General features: G+C 41.8%; 1 protein-coding gene across 1 annotated transcript in view; it reads right to left on the bottom strand.

The window, feature by feature from the left end:
• Positions 1-5330: 5330 nt before the first annotated feature.
• The window catches only part of LOC147033678 (5-hydroxytryptamine receptor 3A-like), a 31366-nt gene continuing 10103 nt past the window's right edge, over positions 5331-26593 (bottom strand). The window contains exons 4-10 of the mRNA XM_085871763.1: positions 26204-26248; positions 24372-24478; positions 20548-20717; positions 16005-16129; positions 13515-13728; positions 7573-7716; positions 5331-6503 (exon numbers count right to left, since the gene is read on the bottom strand). Coding sequence (XP_085727889.1) covers positions 6292-6503; positions 7573-7716; positions 13515-13728; positions 16005-16129; positions 20548-20717; positions 24372-24478; positions 26204-26248 — 1017 coding nt within the window. The 3' untranslated portion in view covers positions 5331-6291. The remainder of the gene's footprint in view (positions 6504-7572; positions 7717-13514; positions 13729-16004; positions 16130-20547; positions 20718-24371; positions 24479-26203; positions 26249-26593) is intronic.

The raw sequence follows: 26593 nt of genomic DNA, 5'->3' as shown, positions 1-26593 counted from the left end.
TCCCTGCTTCTTGATTTGTCATTGATCCTTCCGCAGTATTTCCTTGGGAAGAGAAAAAGTGAACTGGAGCTATGTTACTAAAGATAAAAAGCAGATTGTACCGACACTCTTTACCTGTGCACCTTCTTTCCAGGGAAAAAAAAATGTGTCTATGCGAATCGGTTTCACACGAGGGAGGTTCGAGTTTGTAACCAAGCTTCTCCATGTGTGTTACAAACGCTACTTGCTCACTTGTCGAAAAGTTCTCCAACGTGGACACCTTTGGTCGGTCAAAGTTAAATTGTCAACTTCCGTGATGGCCTTGGTGATCAAGGCGTGTGGGAAACGCTGTTCGGGTTAGCGTCCACCGTTAAATGATTTGCGCCTCTTAAATACGGATCACCAACACAGGTCACCATCACCGGCAGCCTGGTGTTGGCTCAGTGGTTAGGGTGGCGGCTTGGGATCCTAGGGTCCTGAGGTCAAGCCCCGTCGGCCGCTGAATTAATACACCAGGTGGGGTTGACTCAGCCTGTCATCCTTCCGAGGTCGGCGAAATGAGTACCAGTTCCAGTGTGTGTACTGGTAGAGGGGCACTGCATCAGCGACACAGTCGTGCTTCAAGAAATGATAGCTACCCCGGCAGCTAAGCTGCCATACGACCACCACCACCACCATCACCGGCCTGTGCAGCTGATCACTTGTAATGTGAACAGTTTTGATGTTTTCATTAACCAGACATTGGTCATTATTTGCTGTTCCATCCCCTCTGTTGGCTCATTTGTCTCCATCGTGATTTTCAGCACAGACATTGAAGCAGGAAATGCATGAATACGAGTAATATTTACACAGGTCGTGAACAAAAAATGGAACTCAATAGGGCGTTGGGCCACCACGTGCGGCCAGTACGGCCTGTATGCACCGTGGCTCAGAGTCCACCAGCGTCTGGAATTCCGCAGAAGGGATGCGTCACCATTCTTCCATGAGAAAGTCAATCGACTCACAGCTGCTGGAGGTGGAAAACGCTGTCTCGAGCGTCGTTCCAGAATATCCCAATAATGCTCGATTGGGTTCAGATCATGCCTGGTGTTGGCTTAATGGTTAGGGTGGTAGGCTTTGAATCCTAGAATCCTGAGTTCAAATCCCACTCCGCTGTTGAATTAATACCAGGTTGGGTTTGACTGCCTGTCATCCTTCCGAGGTCGGCAAAATGAGTGCCAGTTTGCTGGTATCCTGTGTCGGAGCGGCGACCCGTCCAGGACTGTGCCCAACAGACAAGGAGACTGCTTCGGCAGCACCAACGCTCTGCACACAGTGTGGTCACAATGGATGGATGGATGGATGGGTTCAGATCTGGTGACTGAGAAGGTCATGACATATGGATCGCATCAGTGTCATGCTCATCAAACCATTGGGTGACCACACCTGCTTTGTGGATGTGGGGGAGGGGTGGGTCTCCTCTTGCAGCCATGCTAGTCATAATTACAGACAACCAGGGCTGTGCAGCATTTTTATACATGACCCAAAGTATGCTGGGATGTTATGTTTAATTAACACATGAGAGGTACACCTGTTTGGAAGCTGTTGCTTGGTTTCCCTCATTTACCCAGGTGATTCCATTTGTTGTCCACTTCCTGTATATTCATCATTTTAGGGATATTGAGTGAAGACAAATTCTGGTCAAATTTAAATTAAAACTTCAAATAACCTTTCTGGCTTGCCTTCGGATGGACACACACTTGTCAGATTAGCTTTCTTTCCTTGGTGACAAAAGCAAGTTGCTTGACTGCAACCGGCTCCCCACAGGATTTGGTGTACCAGGGTCTCGAGGGATCAGAAAGTCAGGAACAGGATGGGATAAACCAGTGTCGAAGAGTCATAGGCTTTTATGAAAGTATTCCCATGTGGAATCGAGATTAGGTGCTGTCGAGATGGTGGTCGAATCCTTTTCTGAGAGACCAGATTGAAGTCCCTGGTGGTTGACCTGTGCGATCAGTCATGTTCTGGGTCATTGAGGTTGCTTCCTAACAATTCCCAGAGATGTGTGCCTTGACAAGAAAATTATTAGACAAGCCAGTAGGGTCAGAAGAGGAACAACAGATTGGACCCTTTGGGGGTTGACCCTTTTGCACTTCATTCTCTTGGGACAGAGAGAATGTTGAGGTTTGGTGAGGAATTGTTTTTGGACATGAGGCTGGTGATGGCTCCCCTACTCTTCATGAAGGACACCTTGGGATCTCTAACATCTAGTAACTAATGCCGGCGGATGGGACACCAGTTTAACGTCCATCCGAAGGACGGCACACACATCGATGAATCGCCCTGCCTGTGAAACACCAGGATGGGAGTTTAATGCTGGGTCGAGATTTCAACCTAAGCTAGAGAGGTTTGAGGTGAGTGTGTGCCGCAGCAGGGGAGTTGCACTTTACATCAACAACTCAATTTCTCACTGCCCTTGTACTAATATTACACCTCCAAACCACTACAGATGTACTACCAGAGTACTTCTGGTTGCGACTTAACACTGACGACTCCATCTACATCTCTCCCAAACAACATGGACAAACTTTTAACTACTCATCCCAACTCTCTCCTCCTCATATGTGGTGATTTCAGTTGTCACCATGCAAATTTCCTGGGTGTTGGTACCTCTCTCACCAACCATGGCTTTCAACAAAGGACTTCTGTGACTCAATGGGACTGAATCTGAACTTTCCAACCCAGATCTCTCCCAATGGCAAATCCTCCCTTCTAGACTTTGTGATGACACGTTCCTGCAAATGTCTTCTGCTCCAATTGGTTCATCTGATCATATGCTTGAGAAAGTCAATATCTCTCCAGCTATTTTCAGAGAGCTGCCTCAATGCCCATGAGTCTGGCATTTCACTCAAGCAGATTGGCAAGGACTGCAAGCAGCCATCTCTCTGCAGGACTGTTCTCCCATATCAACTGTCCCTGATATCAACTCAGCCTGGGAATTCTTCCACAGAAACCTGGTCTCTCATGCACAAATTCATCCCATCTCATGTTCAATTATCCTACCCTTCTTCCCACCCATGGTACATTGAATCTTGTGGTGAGGCTGTTGCCCTGAAACAACTTGCCTTCTCTTCCTGGAAGGCAAATCCGACCAAAGGCAATCTCAGTGCATTCCAAAAAGTCCACAAGTATGTGTCCACTATCAGTAGAGCCAGAAAACGTCTGCCCAACTTCAAGAATGAACTTTCAAACTCGTCTCCCTCCTCTAATACCTGGTGGTCCATTGTCGAGTCTGTCTCTGGTGTGTGCTCCCCTTCCATTCCTTCACCCTCTTCAAATGGCACCACAGCCGACTCCACTCGTGAGAAGACCGAATGCATCAATGGTGTGTTTGCTTCCAAATATTGCGTTATCAACCCGTCACTCTCGGTACCCACCCTTCCTTGTCGTACGCAACTGCTCCTGGATTCTGTCTTTTGCACCGGAGAAGGTGAAGGTTCTTTCAACCCTCAACTCTGAGTCTGTTACTGGACCGGACAGCACCAGCTCATGTGTGTTAAAATACCTGCTCTGCTACTCTTGCACATCCTCTCATTTGTGCTCGGTCACCTAACATCTGCTTGGAAATCCACCAACATCATTGCATTACATAAAAATAGGAGCAATACCCCTGGGCGTTCACCGAGCGATAGCGGCTGGAGAGGAAAACCAGGGAACCACTGGTACAAATGGATAACCCACAAACATGTAACGGAGTAGAAAATAAACGCCTATGGATTTATTTATTTTCCCCTGCTGTGACCAAACTTTTGTACATCATGGGTGATGAAGGTTTTGATCAAGTTTCATGGAAATTGTATGTGTAGTTTCGGAGAAGAAACTACACATACAATACATATTTTGGGAGGCAACTCCCTGTCGATCCCCTTCGAGCTTTTTAATGACCTATCACCTTCCTTCCAGTCATCAGCAAGGTTATGGAATCCATCATCAGAGTTGATATGAATTGCATCCTTATCTCCAACTACCTTATCGCAGATCACCGATTTGGTTTCAGAACAGGTCACTCAACCTTAGATGTGCTGCAGCTACTTACCTACCAACGGATGGAGGCCCGCAATGTCGGACATGAGATCAGGGCCGTCTCTCTCAACATATCTTGTGCTTTTGATGCGGTCTGCTATCCTGCCTTACTTGCCAAACTCTGTCTACGGAATCCAAGGCCAACTCCACACACGGCTTACTGACTTCCTCTCCTCTCGTAGCCAACATTTGGCTCTCAATGGAATCCTTTCATCTCCCTGTCAAGGCTGGAGTGCCGCAAGGCAGTGTTCTGGGCCCAGTCCTATTCCTGATCTTCATCGATGATCTCTCTGACTCTCTGGGAAATCCTCTTTATTTACTGATGACTCCACCCTCTGACATGACATTCCTCATCATTCAAACAGGCAGGCTGCAGCCTCTTCCTTCTCTTTTGACCTTAAAAAAAAATCAAAGTGGTCAAACACTTGGAATATGTCTTTCAATCCTAACAAATCTCACACTCTTACTATCGCACCCCAAAAGGACCATCTGGCGAACCCTCTTATCTACTTTCACAACAATCCTCTTGAACTTTTCATTCATTCAAACTCTTCGGTATCACTGTCAACGATTATCTATCTTGCGTAAACCACATATCAAAGTTGGCCTCCAAAGCCAGCCACCAATTGGGCATCCTCCATCGTACAAAGTCCTTCCTTAGCACACCTGATCTTCTATCCACCTACAAGACCTTCATCCACAGCTTGATGAAGTACTGCTCTCCCCTCTGGGCTGGCTCCCCTGCCTCACATCTCGGTCAGCTTGACGCCGTCAAAACCAAGGCCTCCAAGATTATTGGAATCTCCTACGATGAAGCCGAGTCTATGGGCCTAACAGTTCGCTATCTTTATGGTCTTGCACCCTCTGCTCTTTCCATGATTTGTCCCTCCCAGGTTTCTGCATGGCGCACACAGTCCACCATCAACCCCCTTCTGTTGAAACTACCTAAATCCAGGATCACTGCTCACCTCCACTCATTTTTTTCCCCCACCTGTGCAACCAACTTCCACGTTCTCCTTTATCTCATTCTTTCCTCCAGGTCTTCAATATGCCCGATCACCACCATCTCAGATCGTCCCCAATTCAAAGCCATGATCTTTTCTACCCTCGTTAATAGTAGCATATTCAGTTAATAATGCTCTTTTTGTTTGGCATGAGCACGAGAGGCAACACTATGAGCTCTCCCCAGTGCCGTTCTAGTGTTTCTTTAAACGATTCTTCACCAGTGACTGCACATCATGATGTGTATCACGATATCTCAAAAAATTTATCGACGGATTCCGACGAAACTTGGTGGATGAGTTGGGTAGTTGACAAGAACAGGCTAATTAGATTTTGGTTCAGGTCCGAATGCAGATCTGGCCTATTAATGGGATACAAAATGTAAACTATTGAGCTTGGTGGAGGTACGCACTCTATTTCTACGATATCCGGTACTTTATTTCCATTCTTCTTTATTTTATCTTGCAAACAACACTGAACAAGTTTACAAACGTGGCTCTCGGTCGATGGTTACCAAAAGCATCAGGTGAATTGTTTTAAGAATTGCTCATTGGAAATGGATGAGGTGTGTGTCTGTCTGTCTGTCTGTCTGTCTGTCCATGTTTTGTGGAGGTCTATTGAAGCTTTCTCATGTGGAGTGTGATGCACCAAAATAATCGTCATGATCTCCTGAGTTGAGTAGGCTAACAACAAAGAACCAGGAAGAATTCCCATGTTAAGGTGAAGAGAGCAGCTCAATATGTCATTCTTCCTCATGGCATTCGAATTACAAAATAGATAACATAAATAATGACAACATTACAACAAAGTATAGATTCATTAATACTAAGAATATTAACAACAATCATCATAGTAGTATAATTTGGCAATAATAATGACGAACGTATAATCCCTGCCCTGGCCCAAGCTCAGAGCTAGGTTTGCTGAAAGGCAAGCTAATGCTCAAGCAGTACAGCAGGCAGGTATGCTCCAAGGTCGTGAAGACCATTAAAAATTTGCTCCAATGGACCAATGAGCCCACTACTTTCCCTTATATGGCTAAGGAGCTGTCATGCTTTATGACTTGTAGCCTCTATAAATCCAATACCTTTATACAGATGAACAGTACAGGTAATCTTGAAATGTTTTGAAGATTGTTGCAAAATGGTCAAATTGTAATAAAGTTGTGTGAACAAAGTGTATCTTTTTATCAGAGCTTGCAGGCCAGATATTCTAGGTTATCTTTAAGGTCCCCTTTGTTGGGATAATTTATTTTGCATTGTTAACTTGGCAAGGAATACTCCCCGTCCACTTTACAATGATGACGGTTGCATACGCGAAAAGGAAGAGCATGTACATCCAAAACAGTGCTGTGTCCACAGTGTGCACGCTCGGCAGGCAATGCTTGCAGTTCTTGAAAGTTAGCGATTCTGTTTCGGATTTCTTTTCATGGTCATCACTTCCCGAAGCACCGTCAGCACCTTGGGAAAGTGAAGACGAGATTGTTTAAAATATCATTCTCTGTGTTTACAATACATCATCGTCGTCACAATGTTTACCATCCATCGAATCATGATTCTGTACATTGTGTTATTGTGTGCTGTGTAGCAATTTGCAACATCTATGAATAATATGATAACAATATTATGTTTATTATATAAATATAATTTTGTAATATTGTTTATTACATATTATATTTATTTATTATTATTATAATATTATATTTTTTACCTCTGCCCTCGAAGGTATATGTTTTTTTGTTTGTTTTCACCCCTGTCTCTGTTTGTCAGTCTCTGTCTGCGAGCAAGATATCTCAAAAAGTTATGAACAAATCCAGATGAAATTTGATGAACAGGTTGGGTGTGTGACAACAAAAAGCCAATTAGATTTTGGTTGAACTTCGGATGCAGATCCGGCCCATCATTGGGATACAAAATGTAGACCAGTCTGACAGGGGTATGTGCTCTCGAGTATTTCTCGAGTTTTAGATGTATCACAGAAATCATAATATATAAACTATTTATATTTATTAAAAATACACTATTGTAATTGCAATGTTTATTATGTAAATATACTATTATAATAATATTTATATTCCATAAATACTGCATACTATTATCAGAATATGTTTGTTATATAAATGTACTATCATAATCTTATGTTTATTATCTAAATGAATGATCATAATCATATTTTTATTATCTAAATGCTCTAAACTATTATCAGAATATGTTTGTTATATAAATGTACTATCATAATCTTATGTTTATTATCTAAATGAATGATCATAATCATATTTTTATTATCTAAATGCTCTAAACTATTATCAGAATATTTTTTTATGATATAAATATACTATCACAATGTTTTGTTTATTATATAAATATACTATCATAATCATATTTTTATTTTATAAATACTGGATACTATTATCAGAATGTGTTTGTTATATAAATATTTTCTACTTATTAATGCTTAAAATGTGTTGAAATGATGTCGTACTGTGAAAATGTGCATCAAGTTATTGGAACAAGACAGTTATAAACGTACCCTGGCTTTCGCACCGCAACACCCTTTTCAACAGGTGCACCACAACAAATGGTGGATGTGTACTCCACGAACTGTAGTTGACAACGATCAGTGAGTGAATGAAGCTCAGCACGAGAAATGAGAGGCACGAGATGAAGTGCTGTGCTACACGCGGGTGGAGGGCAAATGTGAGTAAAATATGATAAACATGGCATGGAAATTCGGACATATCCCTGATTAAGCCATACCTCTTTTCCCCCACACACATACACACACCCTCCCATCAATCCACCCCCCACTGTTGTGTGCATTCAACCATCTCCATTATATATTTATATTTACAGAGCATCTTATCGTTTTAACAACTAAATGGCTCAAATCCTCCAAAAATGAAGCTTCAATTTCCTATTTCTCAGGACAGAGTCCTCTTGGCTCTTCCAAGTCCATTCCATTCCATCGGGACCATACATACTCTGTGCAGATAGTGGGGTAGATAACAGCAATTTTTCAGAGGAATCGTGCAAAGGATGATACAAGCATCCAATTTGGCACATTTGTTCTCCAGTAGATTCTAATCAAATCTGCCTGATTGGCCATTTGAAAATCCAAATTTTGAAAAAAAATAAAAACTTCAGAAAAGTCAAGATCACGAATCAATGTTGGATGCTGGCTGAGATTGGTGAATGTTTCAGAAACATCATCAAAGACGTTCCAAGTCTGCCATGCAGTTTTCTTCCCTTTACCTTGGAGGGCAGACACGACGTCACATCCAGTGAACGCATGGAAGTATGGGATCCCTCAAGCTTTCTCAGGCCCTATTGTAGAAACTACCTCATGGACTGGAATCCATCGCGCCTTGGCTCCTTAGCCAAAGGCGATCCACATGTTCTCAAGACCTAGTTCCTGTAAGGATGGCAGTACAGATATTGCTATGACTAGTACGTCCATGTCATTAGCCTTAATGATAATGGACTTGCTACCATCCGTCGTTGCATCCCTGGCATGTACAAATATTTGTGTCAACTTCATGACAACATGGAGACACAGCATCCAGTGACTTCCTTGTGTTGCTAATGGCATCGTCTCCTTTTGTGACAATGACTGTGCTTGTCGTCTGTGCTTCACACATCTTTTCCGCAAGGAAGTGAAACGGCTCAGTCTTGTTGCTGTCATCTCGAAGAAAGCTTCTCCAGTTACTTGGGGTCTTACTGGTTCCTGTCACTCTTCTTCTGATTCCTTGCCCCCTTTTCGACCTTGCCTCGGACTTCAGACTTGACTTCTTGTCCACATCAAACACTACGTCCACCCTCTCGTACCTGGCACCATAGGATTCCACCTTTGGGATGATGTCTTCTTCAGCATAGTCATCAAATATCTTTGAAGTGTGTGGAGGTAGGGCATTGATAAGTGCTGAGCCATCAATGATGACTGCATCTCCCCTTGGTTCTCTGTCTGGGATGTTCACTTGCGCTTCAAGAATTTCAGCCAGCTGTGACTTAGAAAAATTTTGAATTTTTTTTCTTTTTTCAAATTTTTCAAAATTTGTATTTTCAAATGGCCAATCGGGCAGATTTGATCAGAAAGCCCTGCAGAACAGAAATGCCAAATTTGATGCTTGTATCGTCATTTGCACGATTTTTCTACTATCTACTACACTAAGAGCATTGGTGCTGCCTAAGCAGTCTCCTTGGATGTTGGGCACAATCCTGGACGGGTCACCACTCCGACACAGGATACCAGCAAGCTGGCACTCATTTTGCCGACTTCAGAAGGATGACAGGCAGAATCAACCCCACCTGGTATTAATTCAGCATCTGAGCAGGATTTGAACTCAGGATCCAAGGATCCCAAGCCCCCCACTCTAACCCTTGAGCCAACACCAGGCTTACTGTTAAGATTACTGGCAGATTTTTATGATTCGCCCTTTTTTGTATACATAACCAAGGCTCTTGTAAGAGCTCGGGTGGAATGGGATGAAAGAAAGCGGAAAAAGGGAAACGCCGACAGCAGCGCAGAAGTGAGAGTGAGATCAAGGGTAGTGGCAGGACACACGGTGGTGAACAAGCTGCACACAATATGAATGAAACTCAACAATAAGAAGAAAGAGAAAGTGAGGATAAGAAAGAAAAGAAATACACCAACTGCCACCATCAAATGAGAAGAGGGGGGAAAAAATATCAAAAACCTGGAAAAGGGACTGCTTGGGAATGGGGGTCATTTGGGGTGGAAGAGGTCATGAGTATGAATGGTGCATGACCTGGAGTAGTGGTGAACACCTGTCTTGAAGCCTTGGAGGGAAGAATGTGACCAAACAGACTGGGAAAGTTGGTTCTATAGGTGATTGAAAAGGAGAACAAATTAAAGAGCAGGTTGTGGGTCACCAAACATGTTCTGAAAATTTATCAATATGATTATATGTGCATTAAATAGTTCGATGCAAACTATTGTGGTTGCCTAACTATTGGGGGGATTAATGAAATTTAACTCCGAAGTTATTTCTCGAGGCTGTTGAAAAAAACAGCCGTGTGCCCATATATGGATGGTGACGTCACGTTCTCCAAAACAAAGCGGACGCTCACTCGCTCATTGAAGAAGTGTCCAGTTCAGCGGGCCGTTCTTTCGCTTTTTTAGAGCTTGCAACTGTCTATATTATCCTTTTTTTTTTTTTTAATTATTGTAGAACAAAGTTATTTGGATATTTGTACATCATGCCTCGTCCGTGTGTCGTCATGTTTTGCGAAAATGGCTGGAAAACGGGTAATCGCTCCCACCGATTCCCGAAGGAATCAAACATTCGCCGGCAGTGGATAAGATTTGTACAAACAAAACGGGAGAATTTTCCCTCAAAGAAAACGGGTAAAGAGGACCCTTTGGATAGACTTGTCATTTGTGGTGACCATTTCACAGCCGAGGATTACGAAGGCATAAACACATCTGATCACCACTCTGTGAATATGAGTTGTTGGTTGACAAGTTTTCCAGATACTGCTCTGTCACAGAATCAATTGTTGAGTTTGAGTGAGAAAAACCTTTTAATGTATTCTTAAAGAGTCCATGGAAAAACATAAATAAACTTTCTGAAAAACAAGCATGAAAAAATTTCTCAACAAATCAACTTATTGTTGATTAAATTACTTTTTTTTAACAGCATCAGCAAATTGGGCTATTTTATTTCAATTGTAAAAAATTGAACAATTTTGCACTTTTTTTTTCTTATAAATTTGGTAGAATATTTCCCAATGAGGCTAAACATGTTTTGATATTTATAGGCCACAACAGTCTCTTGAATGTTGGGGTTTGTTCCAACTGTTCACTTTCACTGGGGTCAAGCTCAGCTGTCAGAAAGACTTCAACGCCAAGGCTACGGTGTATAATATATTTGGGTCCATTAGTGATTCATTCTATATCTGACTCTTGAGTGACTAGAGGGTTAAAAAAAAATGTATATCAAGTCACAGACGAATCAAACTTCACATTATTTTATGCATCGAACAAGAAAATGAAAATCTACAAAACTATCTGTCTGGTGGAGTCTGTCAGTGTGAACTGCAGGGGCAGTCTGTCCTGCCACTTGTACACGAAATAGACCGTTTTCTGGCACTTGCAAGTGGCTCAAATTTATATGGCTCAGGGCCAGAAACTCCAGAGTATAAATTCCCATCATCCTCCGACTCGTCCTCAGCAATATCGGAATGAAAACACTCAATTGCATCGCCACTGAAATCACTCTGTGATTCGCATCTCGCCATTGTTCACACGCTGTTTCCGAATGTTCACGAAGTTTTCGGAGAACGTGACGTCATTGCATCTTTGGTAAATTCCGGTCTGTTTTTCGATCATGGACAAAAGTTTTGACTTAAAAGTTAATTTTAGCATATTTTGAGTTTCAAATGTAAGAAAATAATTGCCCAACGCTTATAATTAATGTGATTACAACCTTCGAATCATGCGGTCATCAGCAACCCAAAACCTGCTCTTTAAGTGGAGGTGACAATTGAGTCTGGACTTTGGGAATTCAATAAGATGAGGGTTACTGGCAGTGTGCACCCTGCTGGGACGAACAGAGCCAAGAAAGGGCAAAGGGTGTAAAACCAAAAGGGAGGTCCATCCATCCATCCATTAGGACCATACTCCGTGCAGAGCGTTGGTGCCGCCGAAGCAGTCTCCTTGGCTATTGGGAACAATCATGGACGGGTCGCCACTCCGACACAGTATACCAGCATGCTGGCACTCATTTTGCCGACCTCGGAAGGATGACAGGCAGAGTCAACCCCACCTGGTGTTAATTCAACAGCTGAGCGGGATTTGAACTCAGGACCCTAGGATCCCAAGCCCACTACCCTAACCATTAAGCCAACACCATGCATAAAAGGGAGGTCACCAACTTGTAATGGCATCGAAATTGGGACATAATTTTACTTTACAGTAAATGTGTTAATTTCCATCCTGAAGTTTTCCATAAGTTTTTGTTTACTCGATCTTTGTAACCTGTTTAGGTTTTCTCACTTGGCCTTATTGCTCGACTACATTCCTTCCTTTTTTTCCATCTCTATCTCAGATCTCCAACCTCGTCCCTTACTCGACCGCTATTCTTTAAAATAAGGCAAAGAGGACAAATATAAAGGAGAGAGAAAAGTGGAAGAGGTGGCAAAATAGGAAAAGGAGGGCAGGAGAGAGGAGAGCAAGAGAGGAAAGGGAGAGGGAAAATAAAACAAATTGATGTGAAATAAAAGGGGACAAACAGAGAAAGGAAAAGGATTGTGCGGTTGTAAGAGATAGGAAAGATGTACTGTAAGGTGCAGACATCTCAGATGCGAAGTAATTAATTGTAATTAAAAAAGGGGAATGATTACACTTAATGTTCCTATACAGGAGGTCCTTGCTATACATCCAAGATACGTTCCAGAATTGTTGGACTTGTCATGAAACGGTGGATAGTGGGGAATTTTCCCCATAATAATTAATTTAATTAGTGGGGTGGGGGGGGCTGCATTGCTACAATGAGTGTACATCCCATACAATACCACTCAAGTCTAGCAATCAAAAAATACATAAGAAATATACAAAACATAGGAAAAAAAAACACAACAAATTAAACAAATTTTTTAAACAAAAACACCTTTTTATATTACTTACCGCAACTTTTAATTATTTTATGATGATAGTATAGCGGTCTTGCACCATGAAAATCTCTAATCTCTCATCGTCTGTCAAGCTGCCTGCATCAGTCCTTCACCCTCTAAATTATCCTTCCCACTGGGCTGCATGGTTTTCCCCATGGACCAAGGCTCCAGCATTTGTACTTGCACACATTTAAGCCTGACACTCATGATGAGTCCCCCTGCGGTGTTCCGCATGGGACCTCATGAAGAGCTCCCACGATCGCCCAATCCACTTCGGCCGTGCCTGCAGCATGGGCCGCGTTATCCGAATGGCAGGTCTTGCACAGCACATCTCATGCCATGCCACCCGCACAGCCCTCGTCATCTTTCTTTAAAATAGTTTGAACAGTCAGCGGTGGCAAACCAAGAAAGCGAGCGATACCAACTGGTCGTTCACCATTCTTACTTCATTTCACCATTCTTACTATGGCCAATTTGACATCCAGCTCGAGACCATTCTCGCACTGCGTGGAGGTTACGTAGATCCCCTCTGCTTCAGTCGGAAAATGACGCAAGTGCAAAACTATTTGAAGGTTAGCGATTTCGTTTCGCGAATAAATTGATGATGGATATGCGAAAGGACAAATAGCTGGACGAATTACAGCGAGGACCCCCTGTACCAGTTCAATCCCACACCCAACCCTGTACTATAACATGAATAGATTGTTCAAATCTATATCAGGTAGAGAAACACAAGGGTTTTATATCATCAACTAACTTGGCTGTCGATTCCCTTGAGAAAGTTGCTTTAAATTGTTTGGCTAAGTGAAAGGATGAAAAGGTGTACACAGGTTATCTCACCTAGGAGTGGTGTGCATTGGGCCCTCGCAGGTATGCTGTCAGAAAGGATGAGGATAAAGACTGAGAAGCCCAGCAGCAGGCTGACCTGGCATGAAAGACGATCATTAATTTTGGTGAAAGGCATCAGCTGGGTGAAAAGGTCGGCCACCATCATGAGGATGCTCGGCATCAGGAGAGTCATGATGGTCCACTGTGGAGCGTGTTTTAAATGTAACTGAAAAATGAATGAAATACATTCCATGGTTATGATGTCATTCTCTAATGAAATGCATTCACTGTTCATTCTATCATTCTCTAATGAAATGCATTAGTTGGTTATTACATCATTCTCCAATGAAATGCATTAGGTGGTTATTATGTCATTCTCAAGTGAAATGTATTAGTTGGTTATTACATCATTCTCTAATGAAATGCATTAGTTGGTTATTATGTTATTCTCTAATGAAATGCATTAGTTGGTTATTACATCATTCTCTAATGAAATGCATTAGTTGGTTATTATGTCATTCTCAAGTGAAATGTATTAGTTGGTTATTACATCATTCTCAAATGAAATGCATTTTATGGTTATCACGTCATTCTCAAATGAAATGCATTTTATGGTTATCACGTCATTCTCAAATTAAATGCATTAATTGGTTATTGCATCATTTTCTAGTGAAATGCATTTTATGGTTATTAAATCATTCTCAAATGAAATGCATTTTATGGTTATTACATCATTCTCTAATGAAATGCATAAGTTGGTTATTACATCATTCTCAAATGAAATGTATTAGTTGGTTATTCTGTCATTCTCGAATGAAATGCATTTTATGGTTATTACATCATTCTGAAATGAAATGCATTTTATGGTTATTACATCATTCTCTGATGAAATGCATTTTATGGTTATTACATCATTCTTTAATGAAATGCATTATATGGTGATTACATCATTCTCTAATGAAATGCATTAGTTGGTTATTACATCATTCTCTCATGAAATGTATTAGTTGGTTATAATGTCATTCTCTAATGAAATGCATTTTATGGTTATTACATCATTCTCTGATGAAATGCATTAGTTGGTTATCACATCATTCTCTCATGAAATGTATTAGTTGGTTATAATGTCATTCTCTAATGAAATGCATTTTATGGTTATTACATCATTCTCGAATGAAATGCATTCGTTGGTTATTACATCATTCTCTATTGAAATGTATTAGTTGGTTATTAGATCATTCTCTAATGAAGTGCATTTTATGTTTAATACATCATTCTCTAATGAAGTGCATTTTATGTTTAATACATCATTCTCTAATGAAATGCATTTTATGTTTAATACATCATTCTCTAATGAAGTGCATTTTATGTTTAATACATCATTCTCTAATGAAATGCATTTTATGGTTATTACATCATTCTCTAATGAAATGCATTAGTTGGTTATTACATCATTCTCTCATGAAATGTATTAGTTGGTTATAATGTCATTCTCTAATGAAATGCATTTTATGGTTATTACATCATTCTCTGAGGAAATGCATTAGTTGGTTATCACATCATTCTCAAATGAAGTGCATTTTATGGTTATTACATCATTCTCAAATGACATGCATTTTATGGTTATTAAATCATTCTCTGATGAAATGCATTTTATGGTTGTTACATCATTCTCGAATGAAATGTATTAGTTGGTTATTATGTCATTCTTTAATGAAATTAATTAGTTGGTTATTACTTCATTCTCTGATTAAATGCATTTTATGGTTATTACATAATTCTCTGATAAAATGCATTTTATGGTTATTTTTCATTCTCTGATGAAATGCATTTTATGGTTATTTCATCCTTGTTTATGCATTCCTTGGTACCATACCTCACTCCCCACCTCTCATGGCTCCACCCCTGCAATTCTCATACCCCCCCCCCAAGTCAGCTATTTCTCTTACTTCCCCCCCACCCTGCAATTCTCCTAACATCCCTCAACCCACTGACTCTCCTTCCCCCCCACCTCCCCCGGCCTGCCAACTGTCCTACCCCTCTTTTGAGTTTTTCTTCCCCCTGAGCAACGCCCAGCATCCTCTCATAGGTACATATAATATAATGTAGATATAGATGTGCATTTCCTTATATGACTCCCTCAACCTCCCAATAGACAGTATTCAGTTTGGATAAAAATAATTTAACTTTTTTCTCCTTTTGTCCCTGAGATCCTTTCAGTCACCACTCCACTGATGAATACTTATTTTCAGACTTGAAGTTAAGAAAATTAATTTCACAACCAACCACAACATGAGAAATAACTAATTCATTATCAGTCTCCATGTTGTTAGGAATTGTCGCCATTTTGAATCACTTTCTGATTGTTGCCTTCAGTCAGAATTGAGCTTAAATAACCGACGATTATTAAAAACCTGCTGTGTCTCAAACTACACAACATCTCCCTGAAATTGCAGGAGACATTAATTTGGAGATGTTCATGTTATCACACGAGTAACTCACATGGCAGGTGATGATGGGGAAAATTTCATCATTGTTGGCCGAGCAGTTGAGACTGGTCACACTCCATTCATCGTCGTTTTTCTTTTGCTGTTTTTCAGACGTTGCAATCAGATGTACCTCATCCTCTGTACACAAATCGAAACGTGAAACACGTTAGGTACGAGTCCTGTCTGATAAACACGATTGAACACGGTGTTTCAAAAGCCCGGAAACATTGGGATATTTATTTTACAATTTTATATTGATAATTACTCCAATTTTAAGCCGCTCACATGCGTACATATATCAACAATTGTATGTTGGTTTCTTTGAATGTATCTTAACATTGACAAATCGATTCTTTCTGCATTCGTTTCTGATTTCTTTCTCGAGATATTTAATAGTATTTGGTCTTGTAGTATAAACGACCGATTTCAGGTGTCCCCAAAGAAAAACACGAAGTCAAGTGGCTTTAAATTTGGACTACGTTTGGGCCATTATATTGGTCCAAGACATCCTAACTAACTCAAAGGCAACGTCTCATCTTAAAAAAAGAAAAATAATGAAAAAAAAAACACTATTTTTGGCAGAGTGTTATTTTATGTTGTTGTTATGTTGTTCAACGACTGTCAGCAAAGGGACGTCCTGTTAAAAGGACATTTTCTCAATCGCTAAGTTGGAATGCCATCCAAATAAGGAACCAGAATCTCTTTCGACAACGTGAGATATCTCATACCTGTAGCTTTTATTCTCGTCATAAAAAAAATAGAGGCCTATAAGACCGTAGCCGTGAATTGTACACCACGCCAAAAATATTTCCCAACATTTCGTACTTTTCAAACACCTTGCACAGGTGCTTAGGAGTTTCCTTGCGCTAACAGCATGACACCATGAGTCTGCTTCATGTTATATTTATCTATTTTTAAAGATAAAACATGAAACCTTCACATTTCCCATTAAATTCATCATTAATTTCAGGTTGGCTCAACTCCATACCACCAAAGTACCCTTTTTATAGGTTAATTACAGTATGTGCAAGTTATGAGCTTTTAAAACAACTGTCACTATATAAGGCAACATAGATTATCTGAACCAACAAAACTTGATGTTCCTTACTAACTTACCTTACTAGTGCAACTAAACAACTAGAGTGATTTGCATGGTGGAAATCACCTCCCAAACTCCCATCCATAAACATCAATAATACTGTTCATCCTATGATCCTGCACTTTTAGTTTTATACCAAACCTCTGTTGGTCTGTTAACCTTGTACCTGTGCAGTTCCACTCATCCATGGACCACGATGTTTTCAAATACATTACGGAAGAACCCGTTAAGGTGTTATAATAGAATCTTACCAGACTGCTCTGTCACTCCTTACTCATTTACCTTTATATGTGGTGAATTGTTATGGTACCAAGCTGATACTGCCCCACCTTTGGTATAATACTCCTCCACTGCCCTCTATCCCCAGCCAACCTCTGCACTCTCACACCACCCCCATCTTACTGACATCCGTCATCACACAGTATTCCCATCTCAGCCAAGGTCTACCTCTTTAACTACTACCTTGATTCCTCAATCCGTCCACTTTATTTGCCATTCTCTTCCTCTATCTGCACCAGGTGCCCAGCCCACCTCAGCCAGCTCTTCACCGATCTCTCTCTCTCTGTCTCTCTGTCTCTCTGTCTCTCTGTCTCTCTGTCTCTCTGTCTCTCTGTCTCTCTGTCTCTCTGTCTCTCTGTCTCTCTGTCTCTCTGTCTCTCTGTCTCTCTGTCTCTCTGTCTCTCTGTCTCTCTGTCTCTCTGTCTCTCTGTCTCTCTGTCTCTACCTCTCTGTCTCTGTCTCTCTGTCTCTCTGTCTCTGTCTCTGTCTCTGTCTCTGTCTCTGTCTCTGTCTCTGTCTCTGTCTCTGTCTCTGTCTCTGTCTCTACCTCTCTGTCTCTGTCTCTGTCTCTGTCTCTGTCTCTGTCTCTGTCTCTGTCTCTGTCTCTGTCTCTGTCTCTGTCTCTACCTCTCTGTCTCTGTCTCTACCTCTCTGTCTCTGTCTCTGTCTCTACCTCTCTGTCTCTGTCTCTGTCTCTACCTCTCTGTCTCTGTCTCTGTCTCTACCTCTCTGTCTCTACCTCTCTGTCTCTACCTCTCTGTCTCTACCTCTCTGTCTCTACCTCTCTGTCTCTACCTCTCTGTCTCTACCTCTCTGTCTCTACCTCTCTGTCTCTACCTCTCTGTCTCTACCTCTCTGTCTCTACCTCTCTGTCTCTACCTCTCTGTCTCTACCTCTCTGTCTCTACCTCTCTGTCTCTACCTCTCTGTCTCTGTCTCTGTCTCTACCTCTCTGTCTCTGTCTCTGTCTCTACCTCTCTGTCTCTGTCTCCATCTCTACCTCTCTGTCCCTGTCTCTGTCTCTACCTCTCTGTCTCTACCTCTCTGTCTCTGTCTCTGTCTCTACCTCTCTGTCTCTGTCTCTGTCTCTACCTCTCTGTCTCTGTCTCTGTCTCTACCTCTCTGTCTCTGTCTCTGTCTCTACCTCTCTGTCTCTGTCTCTGTCTCTACCTCTCTGTCTCTACCTCTCTGTCTCTACCTCTCTGTCTCTACCTCTCTGTCTCTACCTCTCTGTCTCTACCTCTCTGTCTCTGTCTCTGTCTCTACCTCTCTGTCTCTGTCTCTGTCTCTACCTCTCTGTCTCTGTCTCTGTCTCTACCTCTCTGTCTCTACCTCTCTGTCTCTACCTCTCTGTCTCTACCTCTCTGTCTCTACCTCTCTCTCTACCTCTCTCTCTCTTCTCTCTCTTCTCTCTCTTCTCTCTCTTCTCTCTCTTCTCTCTCTTCTCTCTCTTCTCTCTCTTCTCTCTCTTCTCTCTCTTCTCTCTCTTCTCTCTCTTCTCTCTCATCAAAACGCACTCATTCTCGAGCTCTGTTCCTCATTACCCTCAAGCTTTGTGCCGCGTGACCGAAAGGCAATCGTGCACCACTCCGGTTGTTAATAATTACCGGAATGTTCTGTGAGACTCGAGAGATGTGCCCCACTCGCATGAAAGAAATGTGGATTACAAAAGCACAATGGAAGGGATTATTACACTGACAATCAATTTGATTACACATCAAAGTCTGGTAAAGGTGTCCTGATGAAGCACGACCATTGTGGACATAAACCACGGGTCCTCAAGAAAGGACAGTCCAGATGACAAAATATTGCATGCGGTGGTGATTGCCGAGTTTGGAAGATACGAGAGGAAAAACTTTTGGGATGCTTACCGCCATTGATGCAGCATCTTTTACACCACCTTATCTAACACGTTACATTAGTTCTTCGTGACTGTTGTTTTTGTCCTATATGACGTCCTTAAAAACAGGAAGCTTCTTGTTTGGAATGATTTTCAATTTTGTTTGACTGCCAGAGAGGAAGACAAAGTAAAACAAATTGTATCATTTCTCTCTGTCCATGCGTGATCAGGAAAAATTCAGCGGCTAAGTATTGCTAAACTACTGCAGGTTCGTTTTCTGATTCATGTTCAAAATATAACATTACATTGAAAATAAGATGATTTGTTTTATTTATTGATTCACAAGCTCTGGATTTCATGGAGGAGCTGTGACAAATCTCTCACACGCACACGCACACGCACGCAGACAGCTACAGCTATACAAGACAAAATCAGACTTGACTTTCATCCAAACACAGCTGCTGAGATTGGGGGAAGTGACGTCACTTCCCAGAGCACTCTGGATACCTTCCCCCCACCCACCCCAAACTTTGCTCTCAGCATTTCGCAGGGCAACCAGTGAGGAGTTTTATCCTCTCTATAGTTGCCAACCTATGGCTCTTTGTCCATGCTCTATCCTTACGATGTTGAGTGAAGCAAGGAAACAGCACGTACCATTTTTTTAAATCTCTGGAATGACAAAATGTTTACATATCCAATAGGATGGTACGGGGGTAGCGCAGTTACCTTTCAGCTGCCTCCACTGGGTTTGATTCCAGACCAACCTCTCGACCATCGATCCGATTGTGTGCCGTCCCGCGGATGTACATCAACTCGTGTTTGTCGTCTGCTCGCATTAGTTGGTGGATGTGAAAGATCCCACGGAGTCTTTCATGAAGAGTAGGTGAGTTACAAACTCACAAAATAAAAATAAAAATCACCTTCAATCGAGCTTCAGGCCTGTCCAGCTGATTTGGTAACGACTTGGGACAAAAAACTTTCACCAGCCGACGACCCCACCCACCCCAAACTTTCCACCTCATCCCACCCTCACCCTTTCCCTCCCCGACTAAAATAAGGTGGCAATAATGGTATTTGTAATAATCGTAGTAGTTATCATGGTGGTATTAGCAAAATGCATTCCGGAGTCAAGTTTACATTGAGGTAATCAAAACAACTGTAAAACCATCAGGTAAGACTGGCAGGTAACCAACCTTATTGATACAAATAAGACCATTCCAAAAACATTGAGATCGTGAAAGCTATTGAGGACGGTGAAGTATCTTGAGAGCGAAACCGTAAAAAGGACACTTAATTATATACACTACCACAACCACAACCACAACCACAAAGCACTCACTCGAGTTGGTCCACGAAATGAAGTGAAAACTACACTTGTGCTTGTCGAAGGGATAGTAGTAGACATCAAAAGTACACTTGCTCACAACTTTAAGCAAGCCATCGTAGAGCATCGAGCCGTTAGAGTACAACACCAGGAAGTCCGATGTGGGGAGTTTCGACTCCGCAACACTGCAACAGATGGTGAACAGAATGGACCGAAATCAAACCTTTAAACATGCACTTAGTGTTCATCGTGATTGGTCTTGAGCATCAGGTGGGCATTGGGCACATTCAATGGATTTCAAAGAAAGGAGATATGGGGCCATTCAAAAGATTATACAAGCGAGTAGGCAAGGCCTCGGTCCGACGTTTCAACCACAGAGTGGTCCTTCATCAGGGAACGTACAGGCATGGTCTGTCCGGTGTTAAGTATCAAATTGCTGTACTCTGAAGAATACTTTACTTTGTTTGCAAAGTCTAGGCTCATGGAAGAGCTCCGTGATAAATGGTGAAAAGAAATAGACTGACAATAACACAATAGGTGGTCTCAGCAACGGGATTAACAAACAGAAGGAGAGCAAAGGAAGCTAAATGATGGAGAACATTAAGTGAGTGGGGGTTAATTGAAAAGATTCCAAGGAGAGGTACAAGCCTGACGTGGTGGTATACAGCAAACTTAAGGCCAGGAGAAGAACGTGGGGTTGAACAGGCTGATGAACAAAGTTCCAAAGTGGAAGAGAAAATGGAACAATTGAGTGTCGGTGACTAATTTGCTTGTGTTATGGGAGTTTATTAAGGAGAGTATTATTGCAAGAATATGTGTGACCTGGATGGAAAGAGCAGAGGCCTAAGGAGAAGCGGTAGGAAACAGAGGCCACCAACGTCTCTCCGATGAGAAAGAAGCAAGAACTGATCTTCTGCTTCCTCAAGGGAGATGCCAATGACGTTGACAATTGTGGATTGGATGACGTCCAGTCGTGATTGCCATTGAACGATGGCTCCAGTCCATATGGAGAGGAGTATACTTCATTGAGTTATGAACAAAAGTCTTTGGGGATATTTTAAGTTCAGATTTATCAAGGAAGGACTTGGCATGATAAAGATATCCGCTCTGCAGCTATCTTTTGTATAATCGTCTACCCAGGAGAGGTCCGAGCTGATAATGAGACCGAGAACTTTGATAGACAGGATTTCTTCCAGTGGTTGATTGTGGAAATGGAGGTGAGATTGATGAACGATCCTCTTGAAGAAATAGGGTGAAACATAGACATTTTCATGGTTTGAAAGACGTTTAATGAGAATTTAACGACAATCTGATCAGTTCCAGGTCAGCAAAGAGGGAGGTTGGTGCTACTGTCCTGGAGGTGAGACGTGGAATTGTTTGGCACCTGTAAAGCAGAGGTCAGGTCAGGTATGGGAGCATGCGCCGGAGCAGCACGTCACTGCGTTCAGGTGAAACATAGAGATTTTCAGAGAAACAAGAGTAAAGCAGAGAAACTCCAAAAAGAAGAAAATATGGTCTTCCAGAGAATCAGAGAGGTCACTAGTATTGATGAGGACCAGGACTCGACCTTAGACACTGCCTTGAACATGACCCTCTTCTGGGAGCTTAGGTGAGAGGACTCGGTTGAGGGCGATGCACCGACTGTGTGATTGGAGGAAATAGGTAAGCCAGGAAAGATAGTAGCCATTTCCTCCAGTAACAGAAGGTTTCACAGAGCAGAGCACCAAGCTTTGTCAAGTGCAGAAGAAACATCTAGAGAAACAGCTGTGACTTATTTCTTGAGATTCAGGACCTCAATAATTTGTTGAGAGAAGCAGCAGCATATCCAAAGTTGAGCGACCTTGATGGAATCCAAACCGATGGTCTGAGGTCAGGCTGTTTAAGAAAAAGAGAAGACTGTGATGATGGATTCCATGACCTTGCTTACAAGTGGAAGTAACCTAACTGGCATGTAGTTAAGAGGACATGTTGTGGCACCCTTCTTGTTGATTGGAGTGAGTTGATCAGAGGTGGCATAAGGTGACGGATAGACCAAACAAAGCAGAGTGATTGAGTGATTTGAGAGTCGAGGCAATGACAAATCTGGGTCTATTACTGAAGTGGAGTCAAAGGTTCCAGGACCTTTACTCGCTTCGAGTGAAAAGGTCACAGTGTCCAGGAGGCATTGGGTCGAGAGGATAAGCTGGGGATAGAGACAGATTCTTTTGGGTATATGAGCTTTTGAGACAAACATGATACAAATTCACCTTTAAGCTTTCTGACATGACATTTCATAACTTTTCTAAAGATGGAGAGATTTGTTGAAAACCTTGCAGAATGACCTTAGGCTGCCATCAGTCAGGTTTTTCTTCCATGCTGAGAAAACAAGCTGCTTGATCATCACTACATTGCCACAGTACGTTTTATATCTGCAGACAAGATAAATAACCTGTGCACGACAAAGCACAAAGCTTTCCCTGTCCTCGTGTATATCAGATTATGGAATAGGTGGAAGACCAATCGTTTTGTGGGAGGACAGATTGCAGTCACTCGATGTCAATCTGAGCAAATCCACAGACTCTACGGGACCATGCTACTAGCTCTCTGACGACGCCAAAGATACACAGACATGCACAAGTCTCATCAGCGGAGCCAAGTGAGACAGTTGATCAACAGGAAATGTATCGAAAGTTATTCATTACCAGTTCCAGAATGGAGGGCATACTTTCAGCGGAGATGTCGGTTGGGAAGTTTACGAATCGGGTCGCTCCCATAGAATTGCGAGTCTAAGCTGTAGTGTCATCATCGGCAATGCTGCTCTGGGAGAGGTTGTGTGGCGTGTGTCATAATGGATACAGAAAAGAGCCGGGTAGAGATACAGAAGAGTCTGGAACGTTCTGTTTGAAGAACATTTCCGTTAAAGGGACTGGATTATCAGAAGCAACTTGTGTTGATCAGACTTCTCAAATTGTTACTCATTAGGTTAAACGTCTGCATGAATATATCCACAAGGAAGTTGGAAAACTATTTTCCCAAATTTAATAATTTCCCATTTCAAAAAATAGCAAACAGTAAACCTTTAATTTTCGTCGGTTTGAATATCACGGTTTTTACCAATCGCAGGCACCGTCTTTAGATACCAATTTAGTTATCGTGGAGCTTAATTTGACTAATCACTGATAATCTCAAAGCATTGGCCGCTCCATGAACTTCGACCATGTATAAAACAAGGACAAATGTGTCCAAGAGCAGCGTCCTAAAGGTTTTGTCGGCTAAAAAAACAAACAAACAAACAAACAAAAAACAACAACAACAACAACTTCCGATATTTCGTCACGTGCCTTGATTAAGCCAATAGCGAGACCCGTCATAATGTATTTACATATTTACGATATATCGTGTATTTACGAAATTACAATACGATAAATGGAATAATCTTTAAATAGTAACGTGAACTTTTCGAAACTTTAAAGCAAACGTCCGAATATATTTAAAAAGTTCATGATAGACGCTCTCAAAAGGCACCGTCAATGCGAGGATGTGTACAAGTGCTCAGTATTTCAGGAGATCCGGATCTTGTATATACAAGAGCCAAGTCCTCGAGGTTAAGGTTTTGTCTTCACAAGAAGAAGAACACCAAGAAGAAGAAGAACGCCGAGCTCTCTATGAGCAGCGTTCGCTACGCGAGACGCTGCTAAAAAATAATTTTTGGTTGTTCCTCAATTATAGATTGACGTTTGTGCACAGACGGACAGACAAACTTAACCAACCGCTCAACCCCGGTTTTCGCTTCACACGTACGGGGTAATAATTTGATCATAAGGGACTATGTTCTGTTGACCATCATCAAAAGGACTCACGTTTCATAGAGATACAAGTTCGGTTTCCAAATGTTGTGGATTGGAAAAGCGATCTTCTCCAAGGAAAACTGGCTCTCGTTCCAGGACAGTCTTGGATCTGCCCATCTCTTCAGTTGCAGGAACAAATTAGGAGAACAATGAGGGTGAGAGCACGCGTATGATGTACTGTATACACACATGGACCAATATACTTAACTGGTTCTAGATTGCGGACACAACCTGCAAGCGCTGATCTAAAAACAATCCGAAAGTAGAAGGGCGATGTAACAACGAAACATCACCGAGGCCTTTGTTACCCACAGAAAGGAGGAATAAATCAAGTTAACACATTCAGAGATCAACGAGCACGTGTACAAAGATCGATGAATTATCAAATCGTCTCTTATTGATGACAAAAGAAAATAACAATACAGGACGAGCATAAAGTTGAACCGGTAACTGATACAGGAAATAAATACAATGATAACGTTAAACTAAGCATTTTTACAGGTATTTTCCTCTTTTTTTCGAAGCAACTAAACAGTTATTCCTCGAGAAAAGAGACCGTCACTTCTCCAATCTGCAGAACATCCTTCTCGAGACTTCATTACAAAGTTTCCCTCGATGACTTCAAGCAGGAAGTGCCCCACCATCTTGTACCGGAAAAAAATATCCCAAGCATTTGACAGTCTGACACCCCACATCGCTTTCCAAAGTCTCATCCTACGGCTCGAAAGGCCACTCTCATGGTTTGCTGACTTCCACCAATCTCATTGTCAGCTTGTGGACCTCAACATGATCCCCTCATCTCTCACTGCCCAGAAATGAATGCCCTAAAGCAGTGTCTCGGACCCAGTCCTGTTCCCCATCTTCATGAACAATCTGATTCTCTGTAAAAACCCTCTTTATCTCCTCTTCCCTTTGCAGAATCACGACATGGTCCAACACTTGAAATACGTCTCTCGATGCTGACAAATCGTACTCGCTCTCCATATCTTTCTCCACGTTCTCAACAATCCACTTGAAGAAGTTCAATCGCTCTTCGGGCCTCACCATTGGGCACGATCTTTCTAGGGCAAATCACATTTGATTTGCCTCGAAACCCAGCCGCTGACTACAATTCTATGTCGTGCCAAGTCGTTCCTTCTCAATTCCAAACTTCGAACCACCGACAAGCTTGATGGACTACTGCCTTCATCCACAGCTCAATGAAGGACTGATATCCTCTTTTTTTTGTGGTCCAAAAACTGCTAAACTGAAGGGTTTTGGAAAGGCCAACAAGATGATTTGTGTTCTTCAGTGTCCAGGTATATAATTAAATTTAAATAAAATTGAAGTTTTAAAGGTTGGAGAAAAAAGAAAACTTTTTTTTGGAAGTTTACCGCTGCTGATGCACCGTCTTATACACCACCTTATTTAACACGTTCAATTAGCTCTTCGTGCCTGTTGTTTGTGTTCTTTATGATTTCCTGAAAACAGTCAGTTTCCTGTTTGGAATTTGACTGCCAAACAAACAGACAGACAATTTTTGTTCTTGTCAACCATGCTCCTCTGTGCGCATGCTCGATTAGGATTAGATTCCGTATAATTTGCCAAATTCAGAGCCAAAGTACGACTAAACTGCACATTCATGTTCCAATTGATGTTCCCACTCGATTTCTACAGTGTTCAAAATATAAACTTCAACTGAAATCAAGTCGTTCCTCGATCATGGACTGACGTCTGTCAGACAAAGGCAAAGTGAACAAATTATTGCTTCGCCCCACTTTTTACTTCACGTGCACGCGGGGTAATGACAACTTCGCTGAGGATATAAATTACTACATACGTCAACTTTTTTTCATCCTTCTTACCAGTTCCCAATAAAAGACCACTGCAAGTTGCTGCTCCCTCAGGTCCTAGAGGAACACACAAACATTTACAATGCAAATTGGTTCAGATAGAGGAGAAAGAGCAAGTCAAAGCGAGGACAGTACACTTCCTGCAAAAAAGGAACAGCACACCAATCTTTCATCATTGGCCTATCACCCTACCTGACAAAACAAATTGTTCCACCAGGAAGTCAAGCTTACCCTGAAGGATATCATTCCTCCGTACGCTGAAAATGAACAATGATTATTCACAGGAAAAACAATCCAAATCGAAGAATAGAGACCACCTGGAGGTATTATTCCGAACTAAACCTATCATGATCACCTGGGGGTGAACCATAGCAATGTTGGCTTTGATTCCACATTTCTTGA

Source organism: Eptatretus burgeri, chromosome 2, assembly GCF_056783735.1.
Source record: "Eptatretus burgeri isolate ZD-2024b chromosome 2, Ebu_testis_v1, whole genome shotgun sequence".
In the NCBI taxonomy this organism is placed as follows: Eukaryota; Metazoa; Chordata; class Myxini; order Myxiniformes; family Myxinidae; genus Eptatretus; species Eptatretus burgeri.
Note: the sequence above shows the minus strand (reverse complement) of the source record. Positions and strands in the feature narration are given on the sequence as shown.